This window comes from Strix uralensis, chromosome Z (assembly GCF_047716275.1).
Source record: "Strix uralensis isolate ZFMK-TIS-50842 chromosome Z, bStrUra1, whole genome shotgun sequence".
Taxonomy (NCBI): Eukaryota; Metazoa; Chordata; class Aves; order Strigiformes; family Strigidae; genus Strix; species Strix uralensis.
Genome location: NC_134012.1, coordinates 28,264,287 through 28,279,074, shown reverse-complemented (window position 1 = coordinate 28,279,074; position 14,788 = coordinate 28,264,287). Strand labels below are relative to the sequence as shown.

Below are 14,788 nucleotides of genomic sequence, written 5' to 3'. Positions count from 1 at the left end.
GACCAAGAAAGATGAGAAAAACTTCAGGAGACTTCAGAAAAGTTGCCCAGGAGAGTCCACTGCTAGTTCAGTTAGGCCAAGTCACAAAATCATTCACTCACCTGCAGACAGCACTCTCTTACTGCAGTATGGGAGAAACTATGGGACTTGCTGACAAGATGGGATGAAGGACCTTCCTGCCAAGTTCTTGGATGGGAAAGAGAAATAAGCCTCTGAGTGCATTTGCTGGGAATAAGAGGTATTTGGTGCATGCGGATAAGATGCTTTCCTACACCTAAAACAAGTTCACAGATTTGCAGCGTGTTCTCACTGGATTTACAGTGAGTTTGTGATGTGAGTTTTATCACTGTAAGACTAGACAGGTACATGATAAAACTAGACAACACAGTGAGACATCACATGTTGCCATGACAACCTGCAATATGGCAGGGCTGTTGCTAGGGTCTCCCTGTTTTCAAGGAACTTGCCCTGCCATGAGCTGCATAAAGTTGCTGGCTGCAGCTGATGAGATTCAGTGGTGACAGGGAATGTAAGCAGGGATGGAAGCTGATGTATCCCACAACCAATGCACCATGATCATTTCCTCCCTTGCCCGCCCCCTCCGTGTGCCCTGTGTGAATAGCTACATTGTCTTACTAATCTGAAGAATGGGGCATGGGACCACATACGCAGCTGAGACAAAGAAGGAAATTAGGTCAAAAACCTCAAGAAACAGTGCCCAGAACATAAAAGGAAACTGCACTGCAGTATGAGGGTCCTTGGCATGTGCAGAGGTGATTGTGTGTGTTTTTCTACTGACCTTAACAATGGAGCAGAGCAACACTACTAAAGTCAGAAATTTCTAACTTCCTTACAGGGAAGGCAGTGCCTGTACAAGTGCTAACTCACTAGGCTGAACTCTTTAGAAGCAGTTTTAAGTCTAAAGTTAGGTTTCAAACTCCATGTATAGTAGCCCAAATTTTCCAAATGGGTTGGGAAAAAAAAAGCAATCAATATATGTTAATCCTCTTAGTGTCTGAAGTTCAGAGTAGCCAAGGCATTCTTCTTCCCTGTGAGAAAGCCCTAATGAAACAACTTGTGTTTGAAATTCTTCCCTCTTCTTTTGTTCCTTCCACCCTCTACACCTTTCATCACAGGCAAGCTACTTCTTATGCCTTTGCTTCTTTGTGTTGTCTCCATCCCACCCCCTGCCTGGTTGGTGGTAGGAGGAAAATATATACAGGATGAAGATTTCTAAACCACATGTGCTTTACTTCAGGAAACAGGCAAAATGGGAAAAGTTTAATTTGCATATAGCAGTCACATACAGTCACACTTGCAGCAGGATTGAAGTGAAATATTAATAATGGTGAGCACTTCAGTTCCCTGACAGAGAAACGCATACCACTGTGGTAGTCTTTCAGTTCCAGTACTAAGCAGATGCTTTAGCTAGCTTCCTAGCTTCCATTTCCTGCTTAGCCTTTTCTCTCATCTCTCTTTCTCTCTCAATGAGAAGTGCTTGTTCTTGCTCCCACTCCTTCAGCTTCTGCTCATGTTTTGCAATGTCTTCCACTTCACATGCTGGCAGCTTTTCCTTGACAAGTTGGGTGGTCAGGGTTAACAGGCTTTCAGATTCAACCTTGCCAAGTGAATGCAGCTTAGAGTACAGCTCCTGTCATAAAAAGGGATTTGGTGGGGAGAAGGAGACAGCCAGTCAGTCACAAAATAATCAGCCATGAAATACTTCCCTATAACAACCAATACATCGCTGTTCAAATCTAACTATTAGCTGGGCCACACAGGCCAGGTAATTATTTTATCCCAGCAAAGTGTTTCAACTGTGGTAGCTGATACCATTTCTTGAAATGCTAACCTCTAAAACAAATTTTTTGAGCATTAAAACTAAACCAGTGAAGTTTCATTTTCATTAACCATTGAAATTATCTTTATTTTTCCAAATTCAGTTATTTCATATTAACACAGACCAGCTGACGAGTCAACTACAGTAAATACAATCTAAACACCTTAGTTTTGTGTCTCACCTCAATACCAAATGAACAATTTGCTCCACACTGCCTGCATTAGCACCCTTCTCAACAGATGCACATCACTTTAAATGCTCTCTAGCTAACAGCTTACTAGGTAACTCCCATACTTTTTCTTCCCAAAAGTTACTGTGATCTACTTGACTATGCCTACACAGACTGTACAACAGTGCTAAAGCAAGGGATATTTTTTTCCAGGGATATTCTACACAAACTAAGAGTAGAGATTCTGTAAGAAACTGTGCAGTATTCCTTTCTTGAGGTCTACTTATTTAGATTTCATGCAGCATAAAATGTTAATTCACTTAAGATGATGAATCATCCAGTGATACTATTTCTGGCTTTATGGAATCTTTAGCCGGATGGCTCACTAACAATCTGATTGATTGCCTTAAAAGTGCAGATACACAACCAAGAAGGAGTTTCTTGAGGGAGAAAGATGACACATCACTGGCAGATTCTTTACCATGCCTCATTCATTAGATAGCAATACATTTTCCTGATTGTTCTTTTAAATAAAATGTTTTACTGAGCCCACTACTTGCAGAAATGTTTAAAGGAAGTACATATCCTAAAGAAAGGTATATCCTTGCTTCTTTCGTAGGCCCTTTGAATAAAGCCTATTGTTTTGCACTGCAGGTTGATGCAAAGATGTGGGGAACATTCACCCCGACTGTCTTGAGGCTCTGACTTGTGCTTACACAGGAAACTATGATGTCCCCTCTGAGGCCTCTCCACTTCTCAGTGCCTTAGCCAACAGAACTGCAGGCTTTGTTCTGTTTTGCCAGACCCTCGAAGGTTTGAATTGGACAGACAGCAGATTAAGAACTCTTTAAAATGCTAGGCATGTGGGTCTGAGGGGCTTGGGTATTTGGCTCTGTCTGGTTTTTGATTTTGTGATGAAGAATGAAAAAAACCCCAATGACTTTGAAGCTAATGGACTAAAACTAAACTCAGTAATACTTCGGTGTATTCGTGTCTATTTTGTCTGAGATGTCAGTAAGTATACAATGCATCAGTGAGAAACATGAAGAGACTGTACAGCTTGGGTCTGGGGAAGGAACCTGACAACTACACTCATGTTTACAGATCAGATATTCAGTTTAACTCATTTAGATCCTTCAGACTCTCCCTACTAGCCACTACTAAGGATGTGCTGAAAACGGGGTTTACGCACTGAACCTAAGCAGTATGAGATTGAACCACAGAAAGGCAACAAACTGGAAAGTAGCAGGACTTATCTCCTAAGCCACTACTGGTACCACTGAACTCCCGGGATCTTCCCTGATCTGCTGTGATACATTAGTGAAACTAATTTAGGAAAGCAGCAGGCTCTGTGTCCTGCAGGTACCAAAAGGGCACATTCTTAAGTGGCCAAATCATTAATTTTTGATACATAGTCTCCAGGGCTCTGCATGCAGACAATTAAAGAAGGAGCACTGCTTTTAAGAGAGGGTGTTCCCAGCATTTATGTGATGAAATGTTTGCCCACTGATCAGTGACACGGAAGGAATTGCCTGAAGAACACTGTACTGGCTAGTGAGCCTCAGCATACTGGATCTGAAAACAGGTAATTACAACATGAATGACAGTATCAGAGAGTCTAAATTACAGCTCTAAAGGCTTTATCTGGAAAAATCCAAATGCCCTCCAGTCCTGTTTGTTTAGGTGGAAGTGGAGGACATGCTACCTCTCACACATCATATCCGTTAGGCTGCATGGCTTTTTCAGGTACTTCCACAAATGGCCATTCTGAAGGTTGGTATGAGACATGAGTCCAAGTATGTGTATAAAAGCCATGCAGAACAAGCTGCAATTCTAGACAGGTACTGTATGTCTGGAGCAAATCCACATGCTTTTCCTTGCATACCTAGCGGTATGACTTGTGAAAGAGAACAGGGCAAGGAGGAGACAGAAGCAACTGGTTTTGAGCTCAAGGAGAAAGACTGGGATGTGCTGGATAATGCAGGGCTGGACAAAGTGCAACTGAAGTGTCATCATCATCATAAGTGCAAATTCTGTGTTGGGGTTACATCACACAAGGGGCAGATGATCTGTGCTGGGACAGAAACTGTGAATGCTGACACCACCAGGTTGCTTCAGAGCTGCCACCTTTCCTCAGGCTGGTATGGATTTCTAGTGAACTTTTCTGCCCTGTGAACTACAACTGTAGGTGTCCAGGGGTACAGCTGGGAAGACTGGCTGGTGCTGGCCTAATGGATTTCAGAGAGTCTGAGACCTCCTTCAGGCTTAGCTGAAATGGCATTCTGACTTAAGAGCTCCTTTTCTCATCCAGACAACCAGAAATTGTGGCTTATTTACATATAAATTACTGTTGGATACCTAGATTTCCCAATGAGGAATATGTCTTTCTTATATTCAGACTTTTCTGGTGAGAGTTTAGATCTAAGCACTGGGACTGTAGTTTGTTCGCTCAAAGCCTGGGCACTCACTGCCACACCAGTGAACACCTGAACTGGGGTTAATCATGAAACTTGTAGAAAGGTTGAGGTGAGAAGAAAACTACCCTCTTGGCACTAGTCTGTCCCCAATTTGACATTCAGGTCTTGTTTTGAGCACTCTGCATTATTTTCTTCAAGGCTAAACAATAGATACAACAATGAGAAGCTCATAAAAATGTCTCATTCCCTCCTTCAAAGGGCACTTGTGTTTACCTAATTCAGTGTTATTCATCCAGGCATTATTTATCACATGCTGAGCACCCACTGATTCCCAAACACTTTTAAAAAGTTCTAAGTGCCTACAAAGCAGGTTTAACATCTCAAGATTAGTGGCAAATAATTTATGTAAATAAAAATTAAAAGAAAGGAAAATTGTGTGTGAGATGAAACCATAGGGTACTAGTCTTTTAACTTATGACATTTCTTTAGAAGAACAACAGTCTATCCAGAACTATCCAAGGTCATGGCAGCAACAATGGAAACCAACGGGCTATGAAAAGACTATTGCTCCTGGAAATATAAGCCAGATTATTTTCAACATGGAGTATTTGATTTTTACCACAGCACAAATCAAAGAAGATAAAATGATGAGCTATGAGATGATCAAATAAAATGCACTCATATAGCTGTGTCCTAATCAACAACTGTTTGTGTTTCATATTGTTATCGTCAGTGTGACAACCTAAAGATAAAAGGGAGGGGATACAGCCTTACTTAATTCCCTAGATCAAAAGTATAGAATGAAACACTTCTACTTATTCATACACAAACAGACAATAAAGTCATGATGGTCTCATGCTTATTATAATTTATTTTAATGAACAAGAGCCCACACAAGGTCAGATAATGGATGTCTAATGGCATACCACTTTGGCGACTTATCATTTTGATGTATGAAAAGTGAAGATAAAATCCCAGCAGACAGACAAAAGACAAGTGGCCTTGAGGATTTATGTCTTTGTAGGCTGCTGCTTCCTGTTTGAAGAAGTGATAATGTAAGGTGACATCAGTTTCAAAAATGCCAGGTAGGACTCTGATGCACTGAAGGGGTGTCAGTCTACTAGCCATAATAAGCCAGTATATATATTTCCCAGTATATATTATGGTGATCTACTACAGCTTAGAATATTTAGATAAATGAAACTCTCTTACCTTGAATCGGCTGTAGTACTCGGGTGCTTTAGACTGCTCTGTTTCTTCTGATTCTGCACACTGTAACTTCTGCTCTAATTCCTTGACTTCTTTAGCTGATTCTGGATCAGGTTTTGCTTCAAGGGCAGACTGCAAAACAGTCTCCAGAGCATCAATCTGAACAATCACATTTGTCACTGTTAGCATAAACAGTTTGGAAATACAATCTGAGTAACAATGCTGTCATGTTTACAAACAACTTCATGAGTTACCATGTATTTTGAGATGATGTCTGTGTATGAAAAAAGAAAACCAAATTCTAAAAGGAAATAGGACTTGCAAGAATTTTGTACTGTACTTGGTAACTCTGAGGGTGAACATTAAAGCCCTGCAACAGAACAACTCCACCACTCCCTGTCAACAGTAAATCTCCCTGTGACTCAGATGCTGACTGGTATTTGCAGATCTGTCAGACATGAGGCTAATGTCTCTTCTTGGCCTGATATCCAGCCATAAATGCTAATGCTAAATGGCAGTCACTGATAACAGCATTAGCATGATACACAATCACAGATACATCTAAATAAGATATTACTATGGAACGTTTGAACAATATAATCTCTCTGCCTCTTTGGTACATCCAGACCCCTTTGGTGAAAGGAAGCAGGGAAATCACCTGTTCAGCAACAAGAACATTCATTCCTATCATTAGTATGATAATTTAACAGAGAAAATGGAAATGTAGGCATATATTGGTATAGGTATATTTTTACTCTGTGACACCTCAGTTCTCTTCACACTTTTGTCTTTTGAGGTAGTAAAAGAACCACCCTCTCCTAACTGAATTGCAGCTGTATCAAAAGAATGCATTAGCTTCACTATGGGACTTGGTAAATTATTTCTGTATGTATTATTGATACAAAAGATGGAACTGCTATATGGATGCTGCTGCTGTTTTGGGAATAACATGATCTCCATAATTGGAATTATTAGATGCAGGTTGCCTGCATTTTAAAGTTCAGCTTTTACAAATGTAAAGAGCTGTTATCCTTCCATGAATCCTAATTCTGAATGTTTATCAGTAGGATGAATTAACTCTGTGTAACCTTTGAATCTGTGATGCTTTCTCCAAGCAAAAGGGATCTTGATACAGTTTCATTTTCCTAGCATAACTTTATAATGCTAAAGGAATAAAAATTAAGCTTATTTGAAATAATGTTCTTGACACTGAAATGTAATCTTTGAACTTGCAGTACTGAAACAGGATGGAACAAGCAATGAAATAATAACTATGTGCTTGGAAATACACACTCATTTAGAGACTTTCTCAGACAATTGAAGAAAACAAAACTTGTCTTGCTTGTTCACAGTTAAACTATACAGCACAATACTAAAACAGTATTTCTATTATGTTGTTAAGATAGTAATGGCAGAGAGAAAAGAGACACCCTTCTAATCAGAAATGAATGGAAGCTTAAAGCCTGAAAGTGACTGATCATGATCGGGCAAATCACTTCAAAATGTTTACACAAGAACTGCACAGTTAAAAAATGTTAATTTGAAAACTTCCCTTTGAGATAACGAAATTTATTCGGACAGAAAATAGTATTACATTTCGGAAAAGAGCCAGGTTCACAAAACCAGGACCGTGTCTTTCTCGTGTAACTTTGTGATTGTGCAGGCATGCAAGGACAATGATTTTCAACATAGCCCGTACTTCTCAGTGCTGACATGTATTTATGAGAACTGCATAATGGTCAACCTAGTCCTGCCCAAGAGAGACCCAGGATACTACAGGAAAAAATGGTTTATGGCACTTGAAGTTGTTTCCATCATATCTGCTGCTGAATTCAGTGGAAGTTGACTGACCCCAATATTGATCTGGTCAGTGCTCTTAGTCCTTCACCCTTAGGAATACTACATTTTAGTTGGAAATAGTAATTAAAAATATTTTGTATGGATTTTAATAGTAAAATCTTAATGAACATTTAGGTAAAAAAGGCCAGATTATGCAAATCAATACGCTGTAATTACTTTAGACCAGACAAGGATATGGACCAACATATTTTCCTTGTCTTCCTTTCTGCACTGGGATCACAAAAATGCATTAGAGAAAAATTATTTTAATAATAAATCATCCAAGCCTGCTCTTGGTCCTCAGCTTGGTGAAACTTACTTGACTTGCACTATTGTTTATATACTGCTACCTAAAATTCAAACAAGGTCAAGTATCTCTTCATGGAAGTTTCTGTGTGGCTCTCACGATCACTGCTTTTTGAGCTTTACTACTGGATTTGTACAGAGATACTTGCAGCAAGTAATCAGTAACAACCTTATTTTATAAGTTCCTAGCTGTTCACCAAACAAAGTAAGAAGTGTCTCTGCAAAGAAAGCACTGCTAGGTATTACTAGCACTTACTATTTTTACAGTATTAATACACAGAAGGACGGGATCTTTTATGGTCCTGCTGTACCACAGAAAGATGCAGCCTTGTTTCAGAAGCAGGATGTTCATCTCCAAGCCAGAGCAAGCAGAGGAGTTTTTTAATTTTTCTAGGGTTTGTAAGCAGAAAAAAATCACAAGTGTATTAGGCTAAGTTCTTCAGACTTGGAGTAGTGACGAAATCTCCAAAACCACACACCCGAAGAGGTAACTCAAAATGGTGGAAGTTGCAAATGTAACACTTCCTTCCTTGCACTGTCCAGTATCACACAGACCTGCTTCCAAGCACAGAGCAACAGATAGCAGAACCTGCTGAGCAGCGCCCTGGCCTTTGTTTGTCAAGTGAAATGCAGAAACTGTAAGCCTAGTAGCGATGGTAGCAAAAGGGAGACTCCTGTCACCAGAGACACCTTCAGGAAAGCGTAACAAGAAAAGGAGGTGACACCTCAGTGCCGTTTTGATGCTCCAGCCCATGTGGTGGTGGTTTCCTAAGTTATTCCTCCTAAACTGCCTGATTCTGGGATCAGCCTGATGCCCCACAGCATTCCTAAGCCTCAAGTCCCTTAGTCAGTGTTGCCCTCACAAGTGGACCAAATCTATCCACCTTCCCCAACTGAGGGCACTACAACCCTTCTAGAAATCACTCTGTACTGTTTTTGGACCAGTATCACTCAGGACATCATCTCAAAGGGCACAGAATACACGGAATTAGCCAGGAAAGGAACAAGATGTGATATTTCATCCTCACTGCTAAGAAGTATGTCTCTGAGTGAGTTCAAAAGCTTGGGAAACAAAGGTGTCTTCCTATCCCTACAGATGTGTGCTTTCTGTGACACAGACCCAGGTGTCTCTACAGGGAGGGGAAGGCTTAGGAAACATACTTAAATGTTGTGGCAGTAACAGACACTTATTCCCAAGGACATGCCAGTAGACATCATGACTGGTTCATCAACTGCAGCAGTGGTTCTGTTCTAAACATTACTTCTTCTCCTGTCTTCCAAAGACCTCTGAAGTATTGCTGGGCCTCTTCCCATTAGCAAGGCACAGAATTCACAGGTTTTACTGGAGTTTGGGTTGTATGACATTCTCTTTGTTCAGCAGGTTACAGCCTTCATACTTACAGCTTCTTTGCAGATTTTGCTGTCCCCTGACAATGAAGCCACATTCTCCATCACTTGCAAGCACCTATTCAAGTACCCAGGTGTCCACATCAGTGGCATTAGATTGTATACAGCTCTTAGCCCTTTATTCAACTCCACTTTCCCTGTGATAAAAAAATACTTTAGCATTAGTACTTCAATACTGGAGTCTTAACAGAATCCATATGGGGTGGCTCTGTTTTCTAGAAGTAACAGCAAGTGTCTTGGCTTCTGTAGTAAAAACACACTTTTCTACAAAGCTGCTCTGACAGAACTGCTATTACCTTACTTTATCAAGGTGCTGCCCTTTTGCCCAACTTCACAGCTATTACATGTTTGCTTCTGGTTCCTCCCCGTTTCCCCTCCTCCCTCCCCCAGAAATTTTGTCCAGACAGAAAGGAGGAAAAGTGATCATGTTTTCTGGTTGTCTGGCCGTTGTAACAGCAGCTCTGAGCAGGACGTCAGAAGATCTCAAGACAAACGTCTCCTTAGCCTTCAGGGGCTGACTGTGCAGCATGTGTGCACTAAATCTGAGGGTCTGGACTCACCTCTGTGGCCTTTAGGGTATACTCACACATGCGTCACGGCCAGACTGTACAGTGTTTAAAGCACACACTCTGGCTAACTATACAGCTTAGTACCCCTATTTCTGCTGGAGCTTCCTGAAAGGAAAAAGGGGAGACCTGCCAAAATGAAATTTTGATTCTTGATTTAGGACATTCTGTGCAACACGGTCTTCACTGACTTTATCAGGACCTGCCTCTGATGCACAGCACCACTGATCGTTTGGCTTTTCTTCTGACAGTAATTACTAGGGAATGCAAAACTCGTACATAATAGAGGAAATGTACAGCATGTTGCAGTTGGTGAGTACTAATTTGCAATGATTGTCACTCTAAGGTTTTGATTTTATCATTGTCAATGTAACAAATAATACCACTTCAGGGTAGCTTACAAGAGTTGTATCCAGGCTCTCAATCTGATTTACACTCTGGCTATAATGACACAAAAGTATGAAACACACCTTACTCTTCTTTACATCAAAGAGAACAGTTTAGGAAAACCAAAGCTTATGGATTATGGTTAAATTAAAATATCTCAGGTGCTTGAGGCCACTCTGTGCCTGTAGACATCTTTCACTCTTTCAGAGGTTGGTTCTATCAGTGTTGGCAAGGCTGTGGAATACGTGACATAAAAGTAAATAGCTTTTGATCTACTGAATGTCAATGTCATGGAACAAGTAATACTGCTCACAAACAACAATGAAGTGCATTTTTGAAATACAGCCACTATTCAACCAATCTATATGACATAAAAAACCACTCCAAACTGAATGCCACATAGACAGCAAAGCCTCTATCTGTATGAGTATCTCCACTGAATAACAAACTACAGCTACAAGGAAAATGCTGCTTTCAAAGTAATTTTCACATTTTACTGAAAATGAGTTTTTTGTCTTAGAGTCACGATAAATCCAAATCAGCATCGTAACTCTGCCACTACACATTGTATTTTGAGACCACATTTTAAGAACAAGCCCACTTTTTATTACCCTCAATAAATTCTAAAATAAAACATAATGCAGTAATGGAACAACTGCATGATCATAAATTTTAAATTAATTAATTACTTTCAAGTAAATAATCATTTTGTAGAGAAGGACAAAACCTAACTGCGCTATATTACTCTAAAGTAGTATAGAAATTCAATTTTTCAATTATTCAATTAGACGAAATTCAGTAATTACCTAATCCATTCCCCATTTTCCTTCCCTCTAATTCTGGATATACCCTGATCTAACTGCTCTTTAACAATATAGCATATCGTTAGCAGTGAAGACTCCTTAACAGGTACAGGATAAAGGCACTGCTATCTGCTGTTCACAACAGAAACATTAATTTTACAGTGAAGAGTAAATGTTCTAAACATAGTGTTTTTCAGGCTGTGCTCTCTGAACTTCTTGAGGTTTAAGGATTATTTTAAGCAGCTCAGTAACTAGAAAGGTCTATTGTCCATAACCTAAAATTTGTGTTAGGGAACTCTGTACTTTTGGGTTTTTTGAAAATTTGTTGGTCCACAAACAAACCAACCCTACTGTTCTTTAAGAATGTCTTCTTTCTCCCAGCTGCCAATCCAAACCTGCAGGGAGCCCTAAAGGAGGTTCTGAAGCTGTCTAATGAAGGCCATACCATTCAAATCAGTACTACCCTCCAGGCTTACAAAATAGATTCAGTCTTAACCCTGAAATCATTTCTTCCACTATTTCTGCCTTTTTTTTTTCTTAGCCTTCTCCTCAATTACACTTTAATAAAGCAAAGATGCCAATTTAATTCAGCCACTGAAGACAAGAGGGAAAAGATGATTATGAGGGAGGTAAAACTTACCAAGGAATGCATAGCCATAGAGCTGGGAGCTAAAACCCACAGTGTTTGTTTGCTTTAGACCCGTAAGCACTAGCGATGCTCCAAGATTTCTCTCCTCTTCCCACTGCAAATAATGTAAACTAAGTAAGCGTTCCTTGACAAACATAAACATAAATTGGCAGCAGCCAAAGATAGCCCACATGGTTTTCATCAGATATCTTACCAATAAGGAATCATTAAACATGTCTAGTGTTCAGAGTTACAGTATGTATATCCTGAGGAACAGTACACATTATACAAATGAACACCTCTCTTTTCAGAAGACAGTAAAATGTGAGTGGTTGAGATTTTGCATGGAAGTCTATCAGTGCATTTCCCTCAGGACAGAGGGTTATACTGATTTACACCAGTCAAGCTCTGTCTCTGTCCTGTATGTCCTAGCACTTGCTTCAGGCTAACACTGATGAAGAAAAGAATTACGTGGCTTCTGTACTAGAGCAGCTGTGGTAAGATACATGCTCTACTATCCCTCACTAGAATAGGAAAATGCTGAGAGAAGAATAGCTGCTAATAGCTGCTCTGAGTCCAAAATCTGCACTGTGAGAAGAATATATGCAACTCACCAAGACCACTGTATGCCCCAGGATTAAAATTATAGCTGTCTCTCCAGCTAGAGAGAAGTACCAGCTCTCTGAGCCAGACCACCAGTGACAGCTACAAAAGGGCACCCAATCAGTAAGCACATTAAAACCACAAGAGTAGTGTGAATTTTGTTTTGCTATGGGATAGTACAGTATATTTTTCAAGACTGGAGAAGCACAAATATCAAGCATAAATGTCTCTACTGCAAGTGAAAGAAGGTGAACAACTCAAATCAGTAATAAAATGAGGAAAAAGAAGCTATAAAAGGCAATAGATTGGAGGAAGTCTGACTCTCTAACACATGGGGTTTGTGGCAGGGTACTTTGGTGTCTCATTTATTACCTTACGACCTGAAACAAATATCCCTGGTGAAAGAAAAAATCCTTCTAAAAATTCCCTAAGGTACACTATTTAGCAAGAGGAAAAGCAAGACAAAGAGGAAAAAACAATTGTTAGCAAGATGTTTTGGCTTACACACTGAATCTTAAAAAACACAAAGGTGTGACCTTCTGGTTTAATGTATTATTCAGAGATGTTTTTTCAAGGTATGGCATTTTTTTCTGTCTCCATCCAGGTGCTACAAGAATTTGCATGTTATCATCTGACACAAAATACCATCACCTGACAGCCAGGCAAGGTATTTGCCTGACCCAGAAAAGGGATACAAGGAGATAGGGCTGCTTCATGCTGAATTCAGCACACCAGCTGAATGTTATAGGAAAATTAAATGCAACTGGGAAAACTGGGCTTTTAGCAGTCTAGGTTCTTTTGGGAGCTAGCTCATTTGGCTCAAAGAGCTGGTGGAACTGCAAGAACTTAATGTTAACACCTTTGCAGTGGAAGTTAGCAATCATACCGATTGTTAGCAGCAGTTAAGGACGGAACTTCCTGGGGACAGCCAAGACCAGTCAGGCTTCAGTGGTGTTTACAACAGCAGAAAAATGGAAGCTCTCTATCACCACTGCTATACACCCTAAAGACTAACACACATCAGATTGCCTAAGATTCAGCTCTCAGAGTTAAAAAACATTTCATCAGGCTGCTGGACCCTAAGCTACAGCCAAGGGTCTGTCTGCAACAGGACACTGGCTGACCTGTCTCACACCTTGGGAAAAGGGAATGGGATTTTCAGGAGCAGTCAAGCAGATCTCATAACTCTGCCTTCCCCCACTTCCGAAATCAAACACAGAAAATTGGTACTGAGAATTATGAGGTGTTGAATGGTACACTGTATGGTGTATGCATATAAAAATATGGCTTATAGCTGTCTTTGGATGGGTTATTTCAAAATGCAGCTGTATAAATATGCATGCCTTAAATGTGTCATGTCCATACCATCCTTGTTTGCATATTCAGCTTTCATGAAATCCTATACATATTGACAAGTGCTTGTCTTTTGCAGTGAGGATACACAAACATGGACAAACACAATGAGAAAATGAGATTTTGGTCCCTCTGCTTTTCATATGCAAGTGATCAATCACACTTGACTTCTGGGGAATGAAGGAGGACACAGAACAGTGCAAACACACATCTGATTTCTATAGTGAAAATTGAAATTACAACCCCATTGAGTTAAAACCTTAAGGTATCTGTAATACCTATTTTGGGAGATGCTTCATGTAAGACAAATGGAGGCTTGAAGCATTTTCCATATGGATGACAACATGCTATTGAAAGTGTCATGGTTTGAGCTCAGAGGGCAAGTGAGCACCACGCAGCTGCTTACCCCCCCTTCCCCACTAGTGCTGAGAAGGAGAAAAGCAAAAGACCCAGGAACTTGAGATAAGGACAGCGAAGGATGACCTCATCCTTTAAGGCACAAGCAAAAGACAGGCTTGTTAGGGGAAAGAAAAAAAAACCCAATAAAAATTAATATACACACTCACAACAACAACACTTAACAGACAGAGTAGGACTGTGAGAAGCATTACCACACCCTGAAAACACCTTCCACCACCTCCTCTTTCTTCCCAGGCTCAGCTTTGCTCCTGGTATTTCTAGACCTTAATCCCCAGCAGCACAGGGACTGGGAACAGGCCGTGCAGTCAGTCCCACCGCTTCTTCCACCTCAGGGTGGGGGAACTTCTGGCATTCCTCCCCTGCTCCAGTGCTGTCCCCCTCTCACAGGAGTCAGTGCTCCACAAGCTCTCTCCAACATGCGTCACTCCCACGGGCGTGTAGGTCACCCCCATGTGTTGCAGTCCTCCCAGTGCTGAACTACAATGGTGGCGGCTTCTTCCCATGGAGTCTCGGCCTTCTTCAGATGCAGTCACCTGTCCCAGTGTGGGGCCCCCCACAGGGCGCAAATCAGCATTTGCTCCACCATAAACCGCCATGGGTGGTGGGAGGAGCAGCCCTGCCCTCTCACCATGGGATACACGGGCGTCTCTGCTCTGGCGCACCTCTCCCCCTTCCTCCTCCTTTCTTCCACTGACCTCGCTGTTTGCACAGATGTTCTCCTCACAACTCCTTCTCACAACTCCCACAAGTTCTCCCAGGTTTCCCTTCTTAAATACATTATCACAGAGGTGCAGCTCATCAGCTCGGCCCTGGTGCAAAGGCAGGTCTGGCTTGGGGCTGG

The 14,788-nt window shown here is 40.9% G+C and overlaps 1 protein-coding gene across 3 annotated transcripts in view; it reads right to left on the bottom strand.

Annotated features, from left to right (window-relative positions):
- Positions 1-1,224: 1,224 nt before the first annotated feature.
- Positions 1,225-14,788, bottom strand: part of MRPS27 (mitochondrial ribosomal protein S27) — a 47,563-nt gene continuing 33,999 nt past the window's right edge. For all 3 annotated transcript variants that reach the window (XM_074856838.1, XM_074856837.1, XM_074856839.1), the window contains exons 8-11: positions 11,584-11,686; positions 9,182-9,324; positions 5,639-5,794; positions 1,225-1,651 (exon numbers count right to left, since the gene is read on the bottom strand). In XM_074856838.1, the coding sequence (XP_074712939.1) occupies positions 1,412-1,651; positions 5,639-5,794; positions 9,182-9,324; positions 11,584-11,686 (642 nt within the window). In that variant the 3' untranslated portion in view covers positions 1,225-1,411. The remainder of the gene's footprint in view (positions 1,652-5,638; positions 5,795-9,181; positions 9,325-11,583; positions 11,687-14,788) is intronic.